We start from the raw sequence: 26,566 nt of genomic DNA on the forward strand, positions 1-26,566 counted from the left end.
TGCATATAATAATAATAATAATAATAATAATAATAATAATAATAATAATAATAATAATATCCTGCCCATCTGGCTGGGTTTCCCCAGCCTCTCTGGGCGGCTTCCAACTGTATATTAAAAACAATACAGCATCAGACATAAAAAACCTTCACTTGTCTTTAAAAGTAAAATAGTTGTTTATTGCCATGACATCTGCTGGGAGGGCGTTCCACAGGGCAGGTGCCACTATCGAGAAGGCTGAAATGCTTCTGCTCTAACCACTGCACAACACTGACCCTCTTGCCCACTTGTCAGGAGGATGGCACAGATGGCTAGCCTACCCTGAGCACTCAAACAACCGCCTTGCTAAGTGATTGCACAACCACCATGCTGTTTTCACTTGGACCACACCTGCATCATACATTTCATGACTGTCATGGCTTCCCTGCAAAGAATTATGGGAACTGTAGTTTGCCAAGGGTGCTGAGAGTTTCCAGGAGACCTCCTCAGCACCCTTAATGAACCACACTGCCCAGGATACTTTGTGGGAAGCCATGACTATTAAAGTAGGACAAAAGTGCTTTAAATGTATGTTGCAGGTGTGGCCTCAGTAAGTAAGCTATTCACCCATAACTATACTTGCACCTGAGAGAGAGCTGAATATTCTTTCATTTACAAACACCACACACCTTGAGAATTATATTCAAAAGTCTAATGGGGGTATGGGGACTAATTCTCCACACGGCTCATTGAGACTGCAAACATACCGTTGATGCTTATCTCTATCAATTTGCAAGCAGAGAATATTTTTCTTCCCCTCAGTGTGATATGTGCTTTGCAGGTAAACCAGGAGAATCGAGACCTGTTCAACATTTCAAAAGGAGATTTGGGGCCATAGGTGCCAACTTCCTGGGGAACTGCGTGCCCGAGCACCCACAAAATTCCCCACAAATTTCAGTGTCAGGGCCATGAGCGCTGTGTGGCACCCACGGCCCCCGTACCCACAGTTGCAGGGCCAAGTTGGCACTCCTGCTGTTGACATGCCGTTTGTTAAGTTGTGGGCGAACATATCAGATGACACAGCGATTCTTGAAACAGCTCTTCTTTATTCAGATGCCAGAACAGAACTGAACCGAAGGGCTCAGTCAGCCTGCTTATATAGAGCTCCAGAACAACGTAACTGTTGCAACTTTCTAAAACTATCCAATCACTGAACGTCACTTTCAATCCTTCATTTGCATAACTATCTACAGTACTGTATCCCCCTGCTGGCCCAGGGTGAGAACTTCAGTACATAACACTGTTGACACCCAGCTCTATTTCTCAGTTACGTCTGAATCAGGAAAGACTGTGAGACTGGCTTAAGCCTTTTTCTGGACACAGTGGTGGAGGCAAGCAATGCTTCTGGATAGCGGCTGCCGGAAACTACAGGAATGGATCGTGCTCATGTGCTTGAATCCTGCTTGTGAGTTTGCCACAGGCATCTGGTTGGCCACTGAGAGAAAAGGAGGCCGAACTAGGTGAGCCATCAGGCTCTTCTTGTGTTCTTATGGATGAAGGCCAGCAAACTGAATCCTGGTAAGGTGGAGATTCTGTAGGTGAGTGGTTCCCAGGTCTGGAAGTTGGGGAATTCAAGTCGGGTTCTGGGCATGGTCACACTCCCTCTGCAGGAAGAAGCATGTAGTTTGGGAGATGCTCTCAGAGCTACCTTTGTCACCAGATGCTCAGGTGACCTCTGTGGAAAGGAACATGTTGAATAGTGGGTAGACATGGCAGACGACACAGCGATTTCTCCAAAGCAGCTCTTTATTTTGTAAGCTGGAACAGAAACTGAACAGCAAACAGCTCAGCCGGCCTGCTTTTATAGGCAGTCAGCTGTCAACATTGTAGCAACAACAACCCAGGGTTTCCTGCCTAAAATAACTGACGTGGACCTGAGTGAAAACTATCTACAGTATCCCCCTGCTGGCCCAGGGTGAGAACTTCAGTACATAACAGAACACCTATTATCAGCTTGGGTTGATAATGGGACAAACTGTGCCCTTTCCTGGACAGGGATGCTTCATGGGCTGGTGACCTCATAACAGGACCACTCTAATACTCTCTACCTGAGGCTTTCCTTGTGACGCTGAAGTTAGTGAAGCATTCTGAACAACTCAGGACCACCTAAGGGTCTTGGGACTAATGATGTGCCTGATGCCCCCCAAATTCCTGCTGCATTTGCTTTCATATGTTTTTCTATTCCTGCCTTATCAGTTTTAGGTTGTACATTTTGTAAGGACCCCACAGATGCAACAATTGCCCAGAGAATGAAGTCTAGGCAGCTTGTTAAGACAAGAAATCCTCTTGCTTCGGTGAGTGGCTTGGCAAACGTGGTTCAACCTTTCCCTGCTTCCACGAAGGAGAAATATCAAAAGGGTGTATACTAAATAGGAGGGATGAGTGTTCCCTACTACAAAGTAGATACATACCCTAAATTGATTTAGATCATTCATATATATATATATATATATATATATATATATATATATATATATTTGCTTTCGTAGATTTTCACGGGTACAGGAATGCAGGTTTTGGTGTCCTCGGGTGTCTTCCCGTGTAAAAGTTGGGGTGTCTAGGCGACGTTCCTCGTCGAAACGTCGCCTAGACACCCCAACTTTTACACGGGAAGACACCCGAGGACACCAAAACCTGCATATATATATATATATATATGAGGAATTATGAAAGTGCAGAACAGAACAGAACATGGTGGCCGCTAAGAATAAATCGAGGTGTTCTGACACAAGCAATTATTCTTACTGTGTATTATTGCGATGCTAGCAAAATCTTTGTCACCGTGTGTGTGGGGAGGAAGGTCTTATAAATGACGCACATAGATGTCAGGGAGTGCAATTTGTTGCTGAATGCTTTAAGCCAGGGGTCGGCAGACTTCAGGCTTATGAGAGCTGTGCTTTAAATTAGAAATCTGATGTGCACTAGCCAAAGCCAGATGTAACCATATAATTATTGGGGGTGTGCGCGCACACACACACTCATTTAAGGAAAAGGCTCTGGATATGGCAATCATGCGGGGGTTTTTTAGTGGAATAAATAACGTGCACTGACTGCCTGCTAGGGTTGGGGAGAGAGTTTCAATTCAGTTGCCATTTCAAGGGGAATTTATTTAATTCACCCCTTTTAGGAACAATACGAGAACTGAAATACACCAGTCTTCAAAATTTGCACTTCTCAAAATGCAGTTAATGTGCACAAAAATGAATACATTAGTGAAAATAACATACCTTGTGCATTATGTTATATATTATAACAACATACACAATGCATTCAATTAGGAGAAGTTTCACCGAAATGTGTATATCTGGCAAAATAGAAAATTGTGTGCATTAGGAGAATTTTGCAATAAAAGACTTATTAATTATCATGAGGACCTTTATGCAGGGTGGGGGTGGGTGGGGGTGGGATCACAAACTGGTGTGGAAATGTGAAGGCCTGAACTTAAGACTGGGAAATTAAAAATGGAGAGGAACGAAAATTGACAGATTCTCCTGTTCCTACTCCCTGCAAAAAAAAACCTTATAGTTGTACCTTGGAAGTCGAATGGAATCCGTTCTGGAAGTCCGTTCGATTTCCAAAATGTTCAGAAACCAAAGCGTGACTTCTGAATGGCTGCAGGAAACTCCTGTAGCCAATCGGAAGCCGTGGAAGCCCCGTTGGACGTTCAGCTTCCAAAAATAGTTCGCAAACCGGAACAGTCACTTCCGGGTTTGCGGCATTCAGGAGCCAAAACGTTTGAGAACTAAGCTGTTTGAAAACCAAGGTATGACTGTACTCTGAAGGACACTGTCTAGGTTTCCCACCACAAGAAAGTAAAGGATGCGTGTTGACTACATGAAACAAACGATGACTTGGAATGGATAAGGCACGCGCCACTCTGGAATGAAAGTACTATTTTTGCCCAGCTTATCTAGCTTTCAAAACATACTCAGAAATCTTTATTGCCTCTTAGTTCCCAGCTATGGGACATTTGGCACAACGGAAAGCTTTCCTTGCTAGGTAGCTGCAGCTATGCTTTGATCTTGGCTCATAATCCCTCCTTTGCTAATTCTCAACATGTTCCTTCTTGTCTTCCTACCCCACTGAGGGAAAAATAATAATGCTTGAGTTCACATATGAAATTAATCAGGACTAAATTAAAACTAATGGGGGCACTAATAATGCAGGAGGCCCCTTGGGCGCAGTGACTTCCCCCCACTTGCGATGAACATCGAAATCCACAGTGATTCACAGCATTGGAAAACACAGAGGCAAACCAACCACATTCCTCTGCGATCTCTGCAGCTTCACACGTGCCTGTTTACATAAACAGAGAGCATTTGACAGTAGTTTCCCCCTTTACTGCCAGCAGGGGGAGATGTTGCTTTACCTAGCTCTGCTTTAAGGGTTTCACTGGTGAAAAGAATTGCATATGGCGGACTCCCCTTCATTGGAGGCTTTTAAACAGAGATTGGATGGCCATCTGTCGGGAATTATTTAGCTGTGTTCTCTGAATTGCAAGGAGTTGGGCTAGATGATCCTTGAAGTCTGTTTCAGCTGTACAAGCCGTGGCGAAGGGGCTTGAATAACTCAGAGAAGCTATGAACTATGCCGAGCAGGGCACCCAAGATGGACAAGTCATAGTGGAGAGTTTTGACCAAACGTGATCCACCTGGAGGAGGAACCGGCAACCCACTCCAGTATCCCTGCCAAGAAAACTCCATGGACAAAGACAACAAGGTCCGTATAGTTAAAGCTATGGTCTTCCCAGTAGTGATGTATGGAAGTGAGAGCTGGACCAGAAAGAAGGCTGATCGCCGAAGAATTGATGCTTTTGAATTATGGTGTTGGAGGAGAATCTTGAGAGTCCCATGGACTGCAAGAAGATCAAGCCTATCAATTCTGAAGGAAATCGGCTCTGAGTGCTCACTAGAAGGACAGATCCTGAAGCTGAGGCTCGAATACTTTGGCCACCTCATGAGAAGAGAAGACTCCCTAGAAAAGACCCTGATGTTGGGAAAGATGGAGGTCACAAGGAGAAGGGGACGACAGACGACGAGATGGTTGGATGGTGTTCTCGAAGCTAACAGCATGAGTTTGAGTAAACTGTGGGAGGCAGTGGAAGACAGAAGTGCCGGGCGTGCTCTGGTCCACGGGGTCACGAAGAGTTGGACACGACTAAACGACTAAACAACAACAAAACAGGGTCCCCTGCCCCTAACAGTCTGCGGTAGCCAACCTGGTGCTCTCCAAGTATGGCTGGACTCCAACTCCCATCCTCTCCAGGCAGCATGACCAACGGTCAGGCACAATGGGAGTTGAAGCTGAGTGATATTTGAAGGGCATCACATGGCTACCATGGCTAGGCGATATCTGGTTTTCAACACTGTAATAATAAAATTTAAGGTCTTATATATATATATAATAAATGTTCATAAATGTACCAACCAAGCACGTACATAGATCAGCACAGGAAGATCGACCTGAAACCATTTTGACTCCCAAACTGACCAAATGTTTTCTCTGCAAAGGGTCAGGGAGCTTTCCCATTGTCTCAGGAATTGAGAAATCACCATCTCAAAGGAATGGCCAGACTACCAGGAAAGGCAATCAGATAAGGCATTATCCGATAACCTGGCAGACAGGAACAACAACATTCATATTTCTGTTGTAGACCACCTTTTCTGTGGTGTAGGTATGATGTTTGTGGGGGGTGGTCTTGGGTTACGCCCCTTCTGTGATGTATGTATGATGTATGGAGGGGTGGTCTTGAGCTTCAGGGCAGGGAATTTAAAATGTCTATATAAGGCCTTGTGCACCATTGTTTGAGGTCCTCCTTCTTTCCTGCGTGTAAGGGGAGCACCCTGTTGCAGCAGATCAATAAAGATCAGGCTTACTAGCTGCTTTGCTTCTCAATATTATCTGGTTGGCTTCTGTTATTTTCTCCTACCAATAGGGAACCTACGTAAGGACTCTGTATGGGCTCTTGGATACTCCATAAGGGAAAAAGGGCAGATTTTGTTTACAACAACATCGCAATAAATAAATAAGACATCGAAAAGCCCACCACCAAATTAAACAATTTCCAGAGGGAGATCTTACACAAAAATACAAAGAATTAATATCAAAAACCAGCAACAACCCCTTAAACAATACCCCAGCCCAAAAATCTGCTCAGCACCCTCAGCTTTTGTAGCTGGAGTCAGTCCAGGCCCCGCCCTCCTAAAGGTAAAGGTACCCCTGCCCGTACGGGTCAGTCTTGACAGACTCTAGGGTTGTGCGCCCATCTCACTCAAGAGGCCGAGGGCCAGCGCTGTCCGGAGACACTTCCGGGTCACGTGGCCAGCGTGACGAAGCTGCATCTGGCGAGCCAGCGCAGCACACGGAACGCCGTTTACCTTCCCGCCAGTAAGTGGTCCCTATTTATCTACTTGCACCCGGGGGTGCTTTCGAACTGCTAGGTTGGCAGGCGCTGGGACCGAGCAACGGGAGTGCACCCTGCCGCGGGGATTCGAACCGCCGACCTTTCGATCAGCAAGCCCTAGGCGCTGAGGCTTTTACCCACAGCGCCACCCGCGTCCCCCTCCCCGCCCTCCTAACCAGGTGGGAAAAGGCCCGCAAGGCAGGGAGCAGGTCTTCAAGGACTCACAGCCAAAGGAGCCTACTCTTGAAGTTACTACAACAGTAACAACAACAACAACAACAACAACAACAACATTCCTCCTCCATCTGACTGGGTTTCCCCAGCCACTCTGGGTGGCTTCCAGCAAAACATAAAAATAAAATAAAATGTCAATGCTAAAAGCTTCCTGATTCAGGGCTGCCTCCAACTCCCTTATTTATGGCTCCTTTTGCAGTGTGCTGCTGGCCTAGACTTTATTTTGCTTCCATGTATGGCTTTCTGTTCTGCTTTCTGATATATGCAAAATATAGACCCAGCTTTTGGAGCAATGAGCTCCCCGTTGTGCTTTTGCACTTCCTCCTCAGCCCAGCAGCAGGAGGGACATTGATCTGACACACGGGCACTGCCAGGGCGACCCTCATTTGACTGGCTCGTTGCTGCCAGTCGTAAACAGCAGCTTGACTTAAAAATAAAATTTGAAAAAGTCAGCTGCAAGGAACAGCAAAGGGCACAGCTTTTGTTTCCATGGGAACGAGGCAAATAAGTGCCGTGTCGAGCAAGGCTTTGTTTGTGCAGGAACAATGCTTGCCCCTCTTAGCGTTACCTAGCCCCAAACTAGCCCCATATCTCCATGCTCTCGTAAAAGAGCTGCTTTAGGGACATAGGAACCCGCCTTATACCGAGCCAGGCCATTGGTCCATCTAGCCCAGTATTGTCTACACTGATTGGCACAGCTCTCTTCTAGGAGTCTCTCAGCACTACCTTGAGTAGCTGGAGGTTTAGGCTGGGACCACCTGCATGCAAGGCCGATCGTCTCCTACTCCCCTACAGTCCTTCTCCAGCCTTGTGGCTGGGGAGATGGTCACTTTTTAACATTTTACATTATAATAAACTTGCTACGCTTTCAGATTTGTTTTCAGGCACAATCCAAAATGCTGGCCTTTGCCTATACCAGTGGTTCTCTTGAGGATGTCAAGAGGATGACAGGTGCATCAGGAAGATTCAAGGACAAAGAAACAGTTAAACATTTCAGCGCAGTATAGTATAGGATCAAGATCAGAAAAAAGAGAAAGGCTTCTTTGTGTTGATGAGATGAGAGTTAGTTTGTCTCCAACCAGACCCAATACAGTCATAACTCGGGTTGAATGCGCTTTGGGTTGAGCGCGTTCGAGTTGCACTCCGCGGCGACCCGGAAGGAACAGAGCGTGTTCCTTCCGGGTTTCGTCACTTGTGCATGCGCAGACGCTCAAAATGATGCCACGCGCATGTGCAGAAGCGGCGACCTGCGACCCGTGCACACACAGACGTGCAGTTGCATGTTACGTTCTACTCAGGATGCGAACAGGGCTCCGGAAAGGATCCCGTTCGCATCCAGAGGTACCACTGTATAAATGAGATTACCTGGCCACAGCAAGCTCACACCTCTCACTGAGTTTGTATAAGGCATGTAAGAGTCTCATTTATAATTATATTTTGGGAATGATCCATGCTCCTATGTAGCTGCATTGTTTAATAACTTCTGCATGTCCCTTGATCATATTTGAAAGCAGTTGTGTTCTGAGTTATAAATCAAATGCTGCCAGGAGTACAGTAGTTTCTTTTTGTTTCCCAACATGTTTCTTAGCAAAATCAATCAATCAATCAATCAATCAGTGTGGCACATGAGCAAATTTTTATTCCGAAAGTGCGGCCCAGAGAAAAAAATGCCCGAGAACCACTGACCTATACAGACCTGAAGGGACACTTCCTGGAATAGTACAGAGTTTTAGAGCTGGAAGTTGCAAAAAGAGATACTGTCTTAGCTCTGTGAAAATACTTCAGGCAAAAGAAAGCCCACCATCTCTCCCGGCAGTCTGTTCCCTTGGTGACCAGGTCTTAACTCTTGTCAGGCATGTCCAAAGTCCACTTTGGGGGCCTGATCTGGTCCGCCAGTTGGTTTAATCTGGCCCCTGTGGCAGTTTATTTTCTGAGGTAAAATCCTAAAAAAGGTTGGCCCCTTGGTTGGCCCTCACGGCCCCTCACTTCATCAAATCCGGCCCTCTTTGAAAAAAGTTTGGACACCACATCGGCCCAAACGCAATCAGGCATCTTTGGCCAGGAAGCGATAAATTTTAGAGGCATGAAATTAAAAACACTCATGTGCGGATGAAGGCAGAGAAACACCCACATTTAACCAGCAACCCATGAATGCATTAACACCGTAGTACGGACACAGCCATAGTCCGGAACCTCTGGAGAGCACCAGGCAAAGGCTGGCTAAAGCACTAGTTTGTGGGCTGGCGGGCTGGCTCCAGCCATTGTTGCCTCTCCGCCAGCACTGTTCTTCCCCAGCTATCTGAAGCCACCGATGCCAACAGCAGTGCCATTTATTGTTGCTGCTTTCATTCTCACGATTGTTTTGATTTCACAGATCATTTAATATTTACTTGACTGCTAATTTGCATTTTGCTGTGTTTAAAACATAGCAGAATGCTGTTCTGGGGCTTCGCCAGGGAAATGAAAAGGCTAAAAATATTTTTAAAAAACAAAAAACCTAAACCAACCAACACTTTCATCAGCAAACCAAATTAAATCCTGGCATTCCCTCCCTTGTTACTAAATTGCTGCGGCTTTTTGAGGAGCTGTCTATGGCAAGACAAAAAGAGCAGCACCTTTCTTTGCGTCTTTGCATCTGAGCGTCATCTTGTGGCCACTGCAGTCATTACCACTTCCTAGCCTTCACTTTGTGCTAGTTTTTAGCCCTGCTATAAATTCCAGAGTGGTAGTCCTGTTAACTATAGGGATGTGGGTGGCGCTGTGATCTAAACCACTGAGCCTAGGGCTTGCCGATCAGAAGGTCGGTGGTTCGAATCCCCACGAGGGGGTTATCTCCCGTTGTTCAGTCCCAGCTCCTGCCAACCTAGCAGTTCGAAAGCACGTCAAAGGGCAAGTAGATAAATAGGTACCGCTCCAGTGGGAAGGTAAACGGCGTTTCTATGCGCTGCTCTGGTTCATCAGAAGCAGCTTAGTCATGCTGGCCACATGACCCGGAAGCTGTATGCCGGCTCCCTCGGCCAATAAAGCCAGATGAGCGCCGCAACTCCAGAGTCGGCCACAACTGGACCTAATGGTCAGGGGTCTCTTTACCTTTACCTTTAGTCCTGTTAACTGGGGGTGGGGAGGCTCCAGTTTGGGGGTCTCTTGCAAGGCGTCCTTCTCCAATACTGCCACATGAATGCTGTGTGGAGGAGCTACAGAGCAGCATCAAAACAATCAGTCCCTGGAATACAGTGTCTGATTCTGGGTGCCACGCTCTAAGAAGGATGTTGTAACGTTTGCAGAGGGCGACCAAGATGATCAAGGGTCCGGAAACCAAGCCTTATGAGGAGCGGTTGAGGGAACTGGGTATGTTTAGCCTGGAAAAGAGGAGACTGGGAGGAGAGATGATAGCCATGTTCAAATATCTGAAGGGCTGTCATATGGAAGAGGCAATAAGCCTGTTTTCTCCTGCCTTGGAGGGTAGGACTCGAACCAGTGGCTTTGAGTCACAAGAAAGGAGATTCCGACTAAACATCAGGAAGAACTTTTTGACAGTAAGAGCTGTTTTGACAGTGGAACGAACTTCTTTTGGAAGGTTTGTGGACTCTCCTTCAAGGCCACAACCAGATGGCTGGGGTTAAATAAATAAATAAATAAACAAACAAATAAATATTGGAGGTTTTTAGGCAGAATTTGGGTGGCCATGGATGAATTAGCTGAGGGGTCCCTTCCAACCTTGTGATTCTATGAAAAGGGGTATAAAAATGATTTTAATAATAACCCCAACATAGAAAACTACCTTTTTATGGTGACCCGTGGGGCTACTTTTGAAGGTGACCTGGAAACTGCAATTAATCCAGAATGCGGCAGCTAGACTGGTGACTGGGAGTGGCCACAGGGACCACATAACACCGGTTCTGAGAGATCTGCATTGGCTCCCAGTACGTTTCCGAGCACAATTCAAAGTGTTGGTGCTGACCTTTAACGCCCTAAACGGCCTCGGTCCAGTATACCTGAAGAAGTGTCTCCACCCCCATCGTTCTGCTCGGACACTTGAGGTCCAGCGCCGAGGGCCTTCTGGTGGTTCCCTCACTGCCAGAAGTGAGGTTGCAGGGAACCAGGCAGAGGGCCTTCTCAGTAGTGGCACCTGCCCTGTGGAACGCCCTCCCACCAGATGTCAAAGAGAACAACTACCAAACTTTTAGAAGACATCTGAAGGCAGCTCTGTTTAGGGCAGTTTTTAATACTTAATGCTGTATTGTTTTTAACACTCGATTGGGAGCCACCCAAAGTGGCTGGGGAAACTCATCCACGTGGGCGGGGTATAAATTATTATTATTATTATTATTATTATTATTATTATTATTATTATTATTATTATTATTATACTGAGTCAGGCCATTGTTCCATCTAACTCAGTACTGTTACACACTGAGTGGCAGTAAAACTCCAATGTTTCAGACTGAGAACACTCCCTGCCTGAAGATACCGAGACTAGAATCTGGGATCTTATGCATGCCAAACAGATGCTCTACCACCAAGCTGCAGCCCAAGGTTCGCAAAAATACCAAAAGCCCTTAATAAAAGAACACAGGAACAGCCCACGCTGCACCATTTTGTTGCAGAACCCTATTCGTCCTATTTCTACGCATGGTCTTGGAGGAGGTGGGATCCAACCGGTGATATATGGAATCCACAGTCGCATTGTTAAAACCGTATTTATGGAAGCCAATCTTACTCGGCTACAAGTGACTGCCAAAGAAGAAGACAGGAAATGTGCAAACGCCCTTTTAGTTTCTCCCTGTTTTTTCAAATGCGGGCAGATGAAGACAATTTGTAAAATTAAAATGGCAATTTAACTGTAGTAAATTCTCTTCCCCCTCCCACCCAAAACGGACAGAGGGAAGAGATGGCCTCACTCTTCCTAGCAGCTCGCTATGAATAAGACCCTGTGTGTTCCGTCACTAGGGGGGGGAAACAGGCGGCCCTGGGTCCCAATGGTTTCAAAGAAATGTGTGACCAAATCTGGTCACTAAAGGCTGCACTCGTTACTGTGTGATTGCTTGGTGGCATTCAGCAGTGAACAAACTGCTCTGTGGTTGTGACATTAAGCTGCTGGACTCGGAACGGCCAGTGCTTTGGTTTCCAGAGCAACTGTCAACACAGCCACTTTGTATTGCAGAGAATCCATGTGCATCCAATGTTTCGCAGAGCTTCCTGCCCTCGGGAAAACCCTTCTGCGCCAATTTTTCTGCCCGGAGCCCTGCATGCTGCAGAAGGCACTTCACCAACCTGCTGCCCTCCAGGTGATCTAGATCAGTGTTTCCCAACCTTGGGCCTCCAGCTGTTTTTGAACTACAATTCCCATCATCCCTGAGCACTGGTCTTGCTAGCTAGGGATGATGGGAGTTGTAGTCCAAAAACAGCTGGAGGCCCAAGGTTGGGAAACACTGATCTAGATAACAACCTCCGTCAGCCACCAACCAGCATGGAGGGCATTAGATTGCTGAAGGTTGAGCTGCTTGCTCAACTTTGAGGTTGAGGAAGACAGTGTGGTGTAGTGGTTAAGAGCGGTGGACTCGTATTCTGGTGAACCAGGTTCGATTCCCCGCTCCTCCACATGCGGCTGCTGGGTGACCTTGGGCCAGTCACACTTCTCTGAAGTCTCTCAGCCTCACTCACCTCACAGAGTGTTTGTTGTGGGGGAGGAAGGGAAAGGAGAATGTTAGCCGCTTGGAGACTCCCTAGGGTAGTGATAAAGTGGGATATCAAACCCAAACTCTTCTTCTTCCTCTGCATGCATAGGGCAGGGGAAGGGTTGGAAAGCCCTTGCCCCCCAAATGAAAACACACACCACATTTACAGAACCCCTTCAGGGGAAGTTACTTGCCATTGTGATATAGATGCAGGTAAATTTGTGGATTCTGGGGCGTCATGGTCACACAGCTTGGAAATTCAGAGTTTCAGGTGAAATTTTTAGGCAGCAATCCCGTACACACTTCCCTGGGAGCAAGTCCTACTGAGCTCTAAGAGGTTTATCTCTTGAGTGTGAAACAGAAACTTTAGTAGAACAGGTTGTTCAATTTGCCCTTGCCCGAGACTTCAGTTTGTCTCAGCTACGCTGTTGGAAACATCATTAAAGCTATACGTAAGGCACAGCAGGAGAATCAGCTTCTGAAAGTCACGGAATTGTAGAGTTGGAAGGGACCCTGAGGATTAATAATAATAATAATAATAATAATAATAATAATAATTTATTTATACCCCACCCATCTGGCTGGGTTTCCCCAGTCACTCTGGGCAGCTTCCAACAAAAGATTAAAAATACATTAAAACATCAGTCATTAAAAACTTCCCTAAACCTTCAGATGTCTTCTAAACATCAGATAGCTGCACAAAAAAGGCCTAAATAGTTTTTTAAAAATTCTAAACTAGAGATCTAGATACTCACCTAAGAGTTTGTGCCTTGAAATGTTTACTGCTTTAACAAAATGGGAGAAGCAATGCCCATTACAGCTGTTGTTCAACAATCAAATATCTATACATACCAAGCAGTTTCAAAAACCAGACATTTTATACTTTCTTCTACAGTCATGATAACCTTTATCTCAGCCACCAGCAACTGGAGTTGATTATAGAAAACACTAAGGCTGGCTGAGGATGCTTTTAACCAATAGGTAAAGAGTCCAGTCAAAGGTGACTATGGGATGTGGCGCTCATCTTGCTTTCAGGCTGAGGGAGCCGGCGTTTGTCCGCAGACAGCTTTCTGGGTTATGTGGCCAGCATGACTAAGCCACTTCTGGCACAATGGAACACTGTGATGCAAACCAGAGTGCATGGAAACACCATTTACCTTCCCGCCAGAGAGGTACCTATTTATCTACTTGCACTGGTGTGCTTTTGAACTGCTAGGTTGGCAGGAGCTGGGACAGAGCAACGGAAGCTCACCCCATCATGGGGATTCGAACCGCCAACCTTCTGATCGACAAGCCCAAAAGGCTCAGTGGTTTAGACCACAGGGCCACCCACGTCCCTTTTAACTAGTATAGAATGTTTGCAAGAAAGTTTTACACAGATGTGAAATTGGATGTGAAACATTCAGTATTGGCCTCCTGGGCTGAACTCAAGACGGGTGCATCAAGTATGTTTTCAAAGTAATGTAAAATAAAGCTCGTTCCACGCTTGTGCTTTGCAGGACTGGGGGCCACAAGCACTAAATCACACAAGAGGACCCACATGAAAATTATGTCAGGTAATTAAGCCCATATCAAATCTAGGTCTTGAAGGACATTTCATATAACCAGAAGAGCGACCAAGATGATGCTGTTCTGTGCTTTGATTCAAAGATGACATATCCATTTTGGTAGCTGTTGCTAGAAGCGTTGTCTCATAGAAAAGGTTGGTCACTTCTGGGTTCTTAAGACCAACAGATATGGAGAATCTATACAATGCAAATCATAAAATATACTCTGCAATGCAGTGATCCCAGCAGGTTTTTTATTTTTATTATTTTGATTAAAGGTTTTCAGTGATGATGATTTCACAGATGGTGTGCAATTCTTTGGTAAAGGTAAAGGGACCCCTAACCATTAGGTCCAGTCGTGACAGACTCTGGGGTTGCAGCGCTCATCTCGCTTTATTGGCTGAGGGAGCCGGCGTACAGCTTCCGGGTCATGTGGCCAGCATGACTAAGCTGCTTCTGGCAAACCAGAGCAGCGCACGGAAATGCCGTTTACCTTCCCGCTGGAGCAGTACCTATTTATCTACTTGCACTTTGACGTGCTTTCAAACTGCTAGGTTGGCAGGAGCAGGGACCGAACAACGGGAACTCACCCCATCGTGGGGATTCGAACTGCCAACCTTCTGATCGGCAAGTCCTAGGCTCTGTGGTTTAACCCACAGCGCCACCTGCGCCCCCCCCCCCAATTCTTTGGTAATAACTAAGAAAAGAGAGGTATGGATAAAGGCCCAGGAACCAGACTTAGCTACTCAGCGTGACAGTTCATACTGACAACCTTGCAACTGCTGTCTCACGCTGTCCCTTTTCCTGATTCAATGGAATGGAAAAAGTTTCAGATACGAAGCCTGCAAACCCTGATTCTGTGAGCACACAGGTTTGTTCCAATTGCTTCCATGTCTCAGAATATGCTTGGTGTTTGTGTCTGTGTCTGCATGTGCAGAATCTTTTTAGTATTTTAGATATGTATCAAGAAGAGGGCCTCTACTGCCTTTACACTTGCAGGCAAAATGGCAGCCCTCTTTTAATCACCTTTTTTTTTTTTTTTTGCTTTAAGGACAAAATCTCCTGTATACAAGTTAACAGTTTGCAAAGGAAGAGTGGCCACTGGCTTTTGCTCTGGCCACTATTAGGTAGATTTAGAACACTGGTATCCCTCCAGTTGTTTTGCAATAAATGATAATGATAATGATAATTTCTGTACCTTTCCCACTTGACTGGGTTGCCCCAGCCACTCTGGCTAGCTTCCAGCAAAAACAAAAAAAAACACAAAACTACACCTACCATCTTCCTTTATCATTAAATATTCTAGCTGGAGCTGATGGGAGTCCAAATTACCTGGAGGGTTGTGGAAGACTAATTTAGAATAGAAAAATTGACAGGGAAAGAAAGTACAGTGGTACCTCGAGTTAAGAACTTAATTCGTTCTGGAGGTCTGTTCTTAACCTGAAACTGTTCTTGACCTGCGGTACCACTTCAGCTAATAGAGTCTCCCGCTGCCGCCGCGCCGCTGGAGCACGATTTCTGTTCTCATCCTGAAGCAAAGTTCTTAACCCAAGGTACTATTTCTGGGTTAGCGGAGTCTGTAACCTGAAGCGTATGTAACCTAAAGAGTCTGTAACCTGAGGTACCACTGTACTTTCCTCACTTATTTTTGCAACCATTGGTAATCCTCCTCCTCCCCCATGGCCAGCATTAATGGTCAAGACAGTCAGCATTTTAGTCATGGGACAATTCTCCCATTAACTGGAATTCAAGACTTCTCCGGCTCTTGTCCTTTCTTGGCTGGCTTCTGTCCTATAGAAAATGGGTTCCATCCCATGGTGACTTTCTGCTAGCAGAGATGCTTCAGCTTGTGCAAGGAAGGGTAGCTGATTTTTTTCTGGTCCCTCCTACCCTCTGTCCCCCAAAAGCTCCTCCTGAGGGGTTGGGGTAGCCAGTGTTCGAAACTCCCATTGCTTTAGGCTCATTTTGCGACAGGGAACTTCGTTAGTGTGAGCCTTTTCTCAGCTCTGGGCGCAGTACTGCACCTAAGATTTCAGAATAAAACTACAGACTGGAATGAAAGGAGGACCCTTTTCTGCCTCTTCACTTCCAGCTACTCTCTGAAGACTGGAGAAGAGACCCTCTTAAGAATATTAGGGTGGGTGGGCAGGGGAAGGACTAGAGCATGTGAAAAATGAACATAATGTTTTAGCTGCAGTTCATTCATTTTCAGCTTTGTATTCTTGTTGTAACTTGGCTTCGCTGCGAGAAGCCAAGTTAAAGGGAACCAGGCAGAGGGCCTTCTCGGTAGTGGCACCCGCCCTGTGGAACGCCCTCCCACCAGATGTCAAAGAGAAAAATAACTACCTGACATTTAGAAGCTTTTAATGTTTAGTAGGTTATTGTATTTTAGTGTTTTGTTGGAAGCTGCCCAGAGTGGCTGGGGAAACCCTGCCAGATGGGCGGGGTATGTATGTATGTGTGTATAAATAAATAATAATTAGCGTGCCATTCCGTTATTGTGCCCATAACCTAGGTTTAAGGTGCCATTTAGCTCCTAGCTTTCATATCTCAGTTTCTAACACTGGAGGAAACCCCTGAATAGTACGGGTTATGGTATAGAGGACTGCAATTGGTAGGGAGGTTGATGAAATCGGGGTGCTTCGCCTTGTGCTAATGAAAGAGCTTCTATAACACAAAGCCACCACAGGATAACACCCAACGAAAGACATGTTCCAGTAAGTCTGCTGATAAACACATTTCTACCTCAACATAAAGGGTTGCATCCGAAACAGTGCCAGTGGAATTCCTCTGGAACAGTGGCTATTCCATTTCCTCTCCTATCCCTGCGCATACCCCCCAGATCTTTTTGAAGGGTTTCCCAACTTTCCAGAGCTGATTTCGAGGGTGCGTGGGGGACTGAGCAGGAGAGGTGGGGAAAGTTCTGTTCTGCTAGCACAACTGTCTTGTGGTAGCAGAAGGGGAGTGCTGGATACTGCCCATCTGCGTTAAAGAGGAGACGTTAAGTGCACAATTCCCCAGGAAAGTTCCCTGAACTGGCCCCACTGGAGTGAACAGGAGCAATGCAAGAGCAAAGTGGCCCAAAATAAAACGACCAAAAATTGCAATTTGTTCTAGTAAAAACCTTGAGGAGAAAGGATCAAGAAGATAAAATGCTCAACTTTTGCTTGGCAAGGAAAAAATAAAAACTTGAAGCATTTCCCCACAGTTTTAATTATCACAAATGTGTAGTTTTAATTTTGATTCCAGACTTAAATAATAATAAATAGGTGGGAGAAAGATTGCAAGACTTGAGGGGGGGAAAACACGAGTTTTAAGTTACCTCATGAGAGCAAATAAGAAACCACAGGAATACTGTTCACAGCCATAAACCCAAACCCTTCATACTATTCTTAAACACAGCAGTGAATTGCAAAGCCTGAATTTACTGGTGAGCTCGTTAGCTTTGTTTAACGTATTCTTAAGTGTCTCCATCTTGGCCATTTCAATTTTAGCACCAAAAGTAGCCCAAAAAAGAGGTACCAGTACAGCTCTAATGCTTTAAATGGTTTACATATAATACTTTTTATATTATAATTATACACACATACGGTACATTCACACATCCACACAAACAAGAGGAATATTCAAAGGTATATATTTGTGTGTTTCAGATTGTTCGCCAAGACTCGGAGCAATGGAAATAAAGCAGAAGGGAATAATATTTTACATAGTAGGCAACTTTAATGCTGTAGTGCATATATATATATATATATATATATGTATATATATAAAAAGTCCAATTCTCCCTCCCAGCTCAGCAGCTTGTCTCAACAGTTTTAATATCATGATTCAGAAGATGCAGAAATTATTGCCCTAAATATTATTCTATACATTTCCATTGGTGTTCTCAAAAAAACAAAACGGAAAAAAAACCACTTGAAATTTGCTACTTTTAAATTTACAAACTTGATTGCTCTTCCCATTACAGCTTTAATTCATTGGCAATTTTGGAAGCAATGTTTTTAAAAGCTATGGATGTTCCCGATATCCTTTTGAAGCGAACTCCGTTCAGCGACAGTCTTGGCAGCTTACACACCTCCATCTCCCATTGCACGAGGTTCTCTGCGTGGCCGTCTCCATGGACACAGAAGAGCAAGAAACGCTCTCTCTGTTCATAGTCACAGTTATTGGCGTCCAGGACCTTGCGGATTTCCCTCATCATATCGTTAGGGTCCATGGAGCTGGTGGTCTTCATGCTCCAGGTGAATCGTAGCGAACGGGGCTTGGCTTCTTTGTTGTCATCCTTCTGGTCAACGGACACGTTGCGGCTGAAAGGAAAGAAAGCCTTAGTATTCATACCAGATGAGCCCGTTTCCTTTCCGAGTCGTTATGTCAGTGAAAGCCATTATGTTAGTAAAAGGCTTCGCAGCATGCATTATTAAGCATGCTCTCTCGGCAACTGCTTACCAAGCCCCGCTGCGATTAAAAGCTCCCGTTAGTGCCTAGCAACATCTGAATTAGGGGGAAAGCCCAACAGAGCTCAAGCCAACGGGGTGTTATTTGAAAATACGTGTCGCTCACCTCCAAGGTTTCCTTCCCCTCCCCTTACAAAAACAAGTTTCGGAGGGGGAGATGTGAAAAAGAGAAGTCACACACATGTGTGGGTGTGATGCAAACTTTTCCCAGGACACTGATTCTCTCTGCTGCAAATCATCTTCCACTTCCCATCATCATGGAGTGCCAAATATGCATAATACACTAAATGTAGAATTTGGTGCTGGGGACTTTTAATGCAGAACTCTGCATGTCACGATTTAAGTCTTCCCAACATTGGGCACTATCAATTACATGTGAAAGATCCCTTAGGTCCCCTTTCCCCCCCTAACTTTGCTGGAAGCAGGTGGGGACTTTCAGACTGACTTCCCACTTTCCTACAAGTTGAGAGCAGTTTTTTAAAAACTATCACATTCAAGTAGCAATAACTATGGTTTAAAAACTGCCCTTTAAGTTTAGTTCCAGGAAGGATCATAAAATTAACCTCTACTTTTATTTTAAAATGAATAAACTCTGCAGACAAAACTGGAAGGGATTGTAAGTGACGGGGAAAAGATCAACTACGGTGATTAGAATGGAAGCATACTATCAAACCTGGAGATCTAGTGAAAGCAGCAAGCATGACTCCGCCAGCAGCCATAGAATGAATGCTGCCAGCAGTTTCCTGGGCTGCACACTTCTGGGTGAAAACACGCTTGTATCAAGTATACAAAAAACACAAGTCCCCATATTGATGCCTTCCTGTCCCAATTTCCACTATCCTTTTTGGAAGGGCTATGAAAAAAATTAGAAGTCACAGGTATTTCTAGAATTTCATATCTACTTCAACCTGTGAATTAGCAGCCCTGCCTCCTTGAAGGCAGGCAGATATCAAGTTTTAGGGGGGAAAGGCGTCTGGTAGTGTTAAGCTTTGTGTATGGAATCAGAACCAGACACAATAAAGACACTTCCAGAGGTAATTGTTCCAAGTGGTGTCCAAAGACAGAGCAGCACTTTATTCCGTAATCCAGTATTTGAGTCTTTCTAACAGGATCTCAGCATAATTCAATCCAGGTTTTCATATCTGTTAATGAAATCCCAGAACTTCTGTAGGAAAACGAGCCCACCATTCAAAACCAAGGCTCTCTTATAGACAGTTCTGTGATTAATTCTTAGTCACATGACTCTGGCCTTTGTGCTAAAAGGTAATAAAAAAAAGAAAAGCCTTCTACTGTAGGCAGAAAAACATTTCTCCTTATATTTTCCCATTCTCTACTTGACAATGGCAGAGAGTTTTCAATGACAATTTCAGGCTAATTGGGGAAGTCTCCTTTTTGAACTATCCCGTAATCTGCTGGCTCTCTCAGCTGCAATCTAATAGTCATTGCATAGCTCTGAGAGGCTAGATTTTGGTCAGGTGCATGCATGAAAAGTCAGAATCATGTAATATAAGTGATTTAATCACAGCTTTGAGTATAGGAGGCAATCTTAGTTTTGCATATTCGTTAAGTTTGACAGATACCACCACCAGTGTCCTACTGCTTACATCCCTCGAAGGAGTGGATGGGGGGGGGGGTGGAGAGTGTAAAACATCTAAGGTTAACATTTTAAGCAAAAAAATAGTTACCCTCACCTTGAGCCCTCAAATCTCCCGTTCCTCTCATATTCAGTTGGGAGCCTCAATGAAAGCAATGCCGAAGCACAAAGAAAGCAGGAAAGAGAAGACAAATCTTACACTAGCATGGATAAAAGTTGGCAGAACACGGCATAGCAACATCTCACTGAACAATTTACATTTGCAATTAGATGCTTGGGCTTTAAACATTCAAATGATTAGTAGACTCAGAATATCAAACATGCCTTTGTCCAAATAAAATATATTTGGAAGCCTCAAACGTTTGCTATTAGGGCTGTACGTTGATCTACAAGAAGACAGCTATGTGTGATCCTCAAAAGAAGATTCTGGTGACAACAGAAAGGACTTGCAACAATGGTGCTCGATTAAGCATTGGGCTGCTCACATAACTGTTAGGCAGGCAGAAAGAATAAATTACAAACACCAGAAATTCAGTTCAGGTATACCAGACAAGGCCCACCATAATTTATTTTCAGGACTGTCCAGCCTGTCATCTCTCAGTTTACATATAAATGGATGAATCTCATGATCAGCTCAGAACTGCTTCTCCTATATTAAGACAGTTTCCAGCTAGAAATTTCACCACTGTATAATTCCATTCACTTAGCATTCCTCGGCCTTACCTGTCAAGAATAAACCTTTAGAAAGAAACAGAAATAGTGCAAGGCACTTTTGAACTGCTGCAGAGAAGGGTGGGAAGAAAATGTGAAAACCAACTTCTGTTGATACATATGATTTTCAGCAGTTGGGTAGGTATGCAACAGAAGAAAGGGAAATCCTTCCTATACACTGTTCTGCTCCACTTAACACCTTAGCTTTGATCTCAAATGCCAAACTGAAAGCACTTAGAAGGAATGGAAATACTTTACACAGACCTTACCCCAATCCTCAATTTCAGCACCACCCTTGTTGCCCTCTACAGAGTTTTGTGTTAATTTGATACAGACTTTTCATTAGCTTGGGATGCAGAAGTTCTGCAAAAATTTCTGCCCAGGGATATTCACAATAAGCTGTCTATAAATCCAGCAAATTGCAGTATATCCACACCTCTGTAAAAAGTTTACTGCTCATCTCTGCAATTTGTAGTTTCATTTGTTCAGCAGAACATGCTGAACAGAGGAAAGAATCTGAAAGGGATTCTATTTTATTCCTTTTTCTCCACCACTGCACAGAAAGCAACTGGAACAAACTCGGATTCAAGGGATTTAAACGACTATGTGGTATGTTGAATTTGGCTGCAATCTCCAAATGAGCTTCACTGACTACTTCATATTGGAGCAATAGAGCTACTGAACATGGAGGGTAAGAACACAGACTGAACTTTCTGAATGGCAATACGAATGGATGGAGAAAGTCAAGCTATACCGGAAATAGTCAGAATCCGGTAAGAAAAACTGAATTGTCATCTTATCCCACAATCCATTGATTTGTCAAACCAGTTTTATAAAGGGAATTTGTACCAGTAAATGCACCAACTGTTAGTTCAAAATCTTTTCGTAACAGCAAGAACTGAACATGCTTCAAGATAAAAATTAAGCACCCAATCACAGAAATGTAGGAGGCTGCCTTTTACTGAGTCAGACCGCTGGTCCGTTCAGCTCAGTATTATCTATACCAAATGGCAGCAGCACCTCTCCAGGATTTTAGACGGGTGTCAGGAGATGCCAGCGATTGAACCTGCGTCCTTCCACATGCAAAGCAGATTATCCGTCACTGAGCTAAGGCCCTTCCCTGTCCACTTGATTAAGAGTGACCGAGACGTTCTTAAAATGGCAGAATTCATGGCACATAAATATTTGCAATGAGTCCCCAGAAGAACATATGGCTTTCATGAGACACTTCCTAGTTGCACAAACAGGATGGCTTCAAGAAAGAGAGGGCTACAGAATGAAATTCATCTGATAATTCAGTTGTGATTCACCTATACAGTACAATTATTCCCTTGCATGCATGAAAGTGTGAGAGTGTCATATGCATGGTAACGTTCTGAAATAAAAAGGATCCTTGAAGAATTCAAAAAGTGAATGTCACATTTGGGCCATACAGTGTGAAAGCCAACCTAGTGAGAGTGGGCATCTATTTGTGCTTCCTTTTCTCTTGTCCCTGCAGCCCCCCCACCCCAGATGTCCTCTGGAAGGTTAGGGATCCTGCTGAGCAGTGAAGAAAAATCGAAATCCATGCAAGTGGTTTTCCATTGCACAAGCAGATGGACACCCTTAGGATGGTGGTGGAAGGGGTTTTAGTGAACTTTGTTTTTTTACTGATCTTGTTATCCTATCCTGATGGTTTTGGTGCCCTGTTATAACAATACCTTTGGTGCCCCGTTATGATGATACCTTTGCGTTTCACTGTAATTTGACTGGCAGATTGTACTTTTTTATTTACATATTGCATTCTTCCTCTTTGTTAGCCACCTGGCACTCTTTGGGAAGGCACAATATAAATATTTCAAAATTAAAAAGAGCAATGCAGTAGGCCCACAAGTGATGAGCATTTAACTTGTGTGCATTCAGCATTATGCACTTGGCAAAACTATTTTTTTTAATTAAAAAGGGAGTGGAAAGGGGGTGGTCATCTGGGGAGGAAAACTTTGGCCCCCTACCTGCCATTAGCACCCAATGTGTTTTGACGATACACTATTTTGGCTTTATGCACTATCCTCAGAACGTAACCCCCACATATGTTGCAGGTCTACTGTACTGTAAACAAACCACTGGTTTCATAATCTGCTAACTATTGGGATGGGGACATGGGCTTCCTTGAGAAAATTTGACAAAGTGCACTAATATCAGATTTGCACTGCAAAATTAAATTAAGGATGTCGAGCAGTCCAGCTAAGGTTGTGCTTTCAGGGGATTCAAAATATTTAACAGAACAGGTTAAATGCACATAAATAAGTGAAGTGATAAAACATTCAATGCAGCCATATCGCAAACCAGGGTGCCACAAATGTTATGTATCCATTACAGAAAAAGCAGATATCGCAGGGGGGAAAGGCCTAAAAGCATGGGAGCAACCACAGGTGGTCACTGGAGACAGTCCAACTTTAATGAAAGTTCCATAAGTGACCATACATCTGAAAATGCATTGACATTGTGGAGATGTCTTACCTAGCCTTAGAGGACAAAATAGGATTTTATCTATTTAGAGACATCACAAGACACTTCTGTACTTTCAAAGCTCTGAATAATGATCAACACACTTTAGGAACTGCTGCGGTTCATTTAACTGCCTCTCAGCTGATGAAACACGCAACCAGACACTTAAAATCAATGATACAGCAACAGGTTTTATGGAAACTGCCTGGGCTCTAGCTCGTTTTTTGCCATTGGGTAACCTATTAACGTGTCCCAAAGATCTTACACTTTAACTCTAGCTTAATCTGGAAAACTACTGTGCCCTGGTTAAAGGCTCCACTCCAGATGTGGGCAAACACATTTTTGTGTTCCTTAGATTCATGGACTGGTGGAGTTGGAAGGGACCCCAAGAGTCATCACGTCCCACCCCCTGCAATACAGGAATCTCAGCTAAAGCATCCAAGACAGATGAGCATCCAACCTCTGCTTAAAAACCTCCAAAGGAGAGTTCACAACCTCTCAAGGAGTCTGTTCTACTGTCAAACAGCTCTTACTGTCAGAAAGTTCTTCTGACAGATTCCAGCTGGAATCTCCTTTCTTGTAACTGTTCCGAGTCCTACCTCCCCAAAGCAGGAGAAAACAAGCTTGTTTCATCCTTCATGTGACAGCCCTTAAGCTCTTTGAAGATGGCTATCATATCTCCTCTCAGTCTCCTCTTTTCCAGGCTCAACACTCCCAGCTCCTTCAACCGTTCCTCATAAGGCTCGCTTTACAGACCCTTCATCATCTGCACACTTTTCAGCTTGTCAATATCCTTGTTAAATTGTGGTGCCAAAGCTTACAGTGCAGAACCTTAGCTTTGCCCCTACTCAAATTCCTTTTGTTACTTTGGGCCCAGTTCTCTACCACTGAGCTGTGCCATTTCTCTAATGCCAGTAGCGCTGTGAATAGCAGAGACACCCTGAACTGACCAAACACTCGTACACATAGTGGGGTGTGCATTAATCTTTTAGAAACCAAAAACTATGAGAAAGGGGGGGGGGGACAGAACCATTTTTTTCCTCCTTGCCACAAGCTATAAATTCACATGCCAAAAGCCATGTGTGGCAAGTACAATGCTATCTTTGCAGGATGGCCTGAAACTTACCCATTTCTTGCACTTCAATTTCTTTCAAACTGCCTGGTCTACTGCATACAAACGTCTTTCTCAATGTTTAGCTGGTTCTCAAATGTGGCAGGCCAAATGTAACTACTTAATACCAAGCAAACAGTGGAGATCCTTACCTCCAAAGCTGCCTAACAATGCTCTTTTCATCAAACAGCTGAGAAGCGTATCTCCATTCCAGAACCATGAATGCAAACTCAACCAAGCATGTTGCTAACAAGAGAGGCGTTTATAGTTCTGACTATGTCTCAATAGATCTTCAGGGTATTATTTGTATTTTTTTAAAAGTAAAAACCCAGGACTAGGTTCCAAATATATTATCACCAGTGAGTGGCAAATAAACTAAAATGGCTCTTAAGCTGAAATTAAGATTGATAAAGCAAGTAGAGAATTACTTACCTTTGTATTACACTTTTAATCAATATTACTGTACATATCATTTTTCAACCATAAGCATGCTAAGTGTATTAGTATAAAGAACAAAATTATTTTTTGGTACTATCAAAGTAAGTAGAGCGCATAAGACATGCTTTGCATTTCATTATTATTCAGGTGCCAGAGATCCATAGGGATTATTCATTGGTTAATGAATTTCTTTACTTATCTTGGGTATGTGAAGAGTATTTAGTTCTCAGCGGAAAGTTTAGTTTTGTTTCAATTTGTTTTAAAGAAAAACCAAGGCTAGAAAGCCAAATTCAATGTTAATTGCGAGAGCTGGTTCTGAAAATAGAAGTAAAATCCTACCTTTTGATAAACCTGAATGACATGTTTCTAAAAGAAATTAAGCCAAAATAATAATTAAAATGTGTTGGTATGAAATTTGAAAATCCATTCAACAAGCGAGACACATAAGACTATCTCAATGAAATACGGAAACAGTTTCAAATTCACTCTGGAAATACATGATGGTTATTGGAATGGATGGATGGATCTTCAGTGTTAAGGAGAATTCAACACTTTCTTCCCCAGTCACTCCCCTGCACATATGAGAAATCCTTCACATCATTTCTGCTTTCTGAATTTGATAGCCAAGTAAAGGCAAATTATATTACAGTTGTCTGTGTACAGTATACACATGGTTCAGTACTACAGTCATACCTCATGTCGCGTCCGCTTCAGGTTATGTATTTTCGTGTTGTGTCCCACGGCAACCCGGAAGTACAGGAACAGGTTACTTCCGGGTTTCACCGCACTTTGCAGACGCGACAGTTCGGCTTGCGTCAGTTTCGTGTTACGGATGGGCCTCCAGAACGGATCCCGTCCATAACACGAGGTTCCACTGTATGTTCACAAGTAAGAGTTGCTCTCCTCTTCCCCTCCTGGACAGTGGGGAGAACTTCAGTAAAGTTTAGCTTTGCTTTCCTTAAAACTTGATATTGTTATGTACAAACCAGGGGTAATGGTTTAAAGCAAACTGTAGTTAAGCAAGCCTACTTCATAACCTATGGCTTTAAGTTGGCTTTTAGTTTTTAAAAAGAAACTGACTAGTGCAGCAAACTAGGTTTCGTGGGAAGTTAAATTCTGACTAAGTTCCTTTTTCCCAGCAGCATAGGAGGAAATGGAGTACCCAAGCCTGAGGCTTGCAGCAAATCTCAACTGTCCAGCAAGTTACACTAAACCATTGTTTAGCATTGTGTGCAAAGGGTGACTTTTAAAGACCTTGGGGGTTTCCAAAAAACAAAAACAGAACAGAAATAGAGTATCTTCTAGGAACAGGACTCAGAACTTAAGCTGAATGTGACTTCATAACCCTTTCCAATTAATGCACACAGGAAAAACAGGACTGCAAGACCTTGTTTCTACAGCAGCCAGAAGCCCCTAAAACAGAACTATTAGTGACAACAAAACTTCCAGTGGAACTAGAATGGAAGTTTGAAAACTTCAGTCTATAATCACATTGTGAAAGGACACAAATACTGCGAAAGGCTGATGCAACAAAATAGCTTATTCAAGGTGTGAAAAGCAAATAATTACAGCGCCAATTATCGCTTACGTGTCTTAAGTGCAAAAGGAAATACTGACAAACCAGGCAAGGCACTGTAACACTTGAAGTCCCTTACAAAAATCATTTTAAGTTGAAACAGCTAAGTTGCTTCTAAAGTGAAGTCTCTGAATGTTGTGGAAAGTCTGTGACGCTGGGTAGTGAGGCTTAAGAGTTCATGGACCCCCCCCCCCAAAATAAAATGCATGACAGATGACACACAGACACTAGACCTGCAAAGGCTGCAAGATCTGTGAAGCGTGGACAAGGATGAAATATATATGGCTGTAT

At 44.0% G+C, this 26,566-nt stretch overlaps 1 protein-coding gene across 6 annotated transcripts in view; it reads right to left on the reverse strand.

Annotated features, from left to right (window-relative positions):
• Nucleotides 1-17,095: 17,095 nt before the first annotated feature.
• The window catches only part of MARK3 (microtubule affinity regulating kinase 3), a 71,527-nt gene continuing 62,056 nt past the window's right edge, over nucleotides 17,096-26,566 (reverse strand). For 3 of the 6 annotated variants that reach the window (XM_077923833.1, XM_028703184.2, XM_028703346.2), the window contains 3 exons: nucleotides 25,039-25,065; nucleotides 20,050-20,094; nucleotides 17,096-18,211 (listed from right to left, as the gene is read on the reverse strand). In XM_077923833.1, the coding sequence (XP_077779959.1) occupies nucleotides 17,866-18,211; nucleotides 20,050-20,094; nucleotides 25,039-25,065 (418 nt within the window). In that variant the 3' untranslated portion in view covers nucleotides 17,096-17,865. The remainder of the gene's footprint in view (nucleotides 18,212-20,049; nucleotides 20,095-25,038; nucleotides 25,066-26,566) is intronic. The other 3 variants (XM_028703431.2, XM_028703266.2, XM_028703512.2) reach the window with 3 other exon arrangements.

The sequence above is a fragment of the Podarcis muralis genome, chromosome 1, assembly GCF_964188315.1.
Source record: "Podarcis muralis chromosome 1, rPodMur119.hap1.1, whole genome shotgun sequence".
NCBI lineage: Eukaryota > Metazoa > Chordata > Lepidosauria > Squamata > Lacertidae > Podarcis > Podarcis muralis.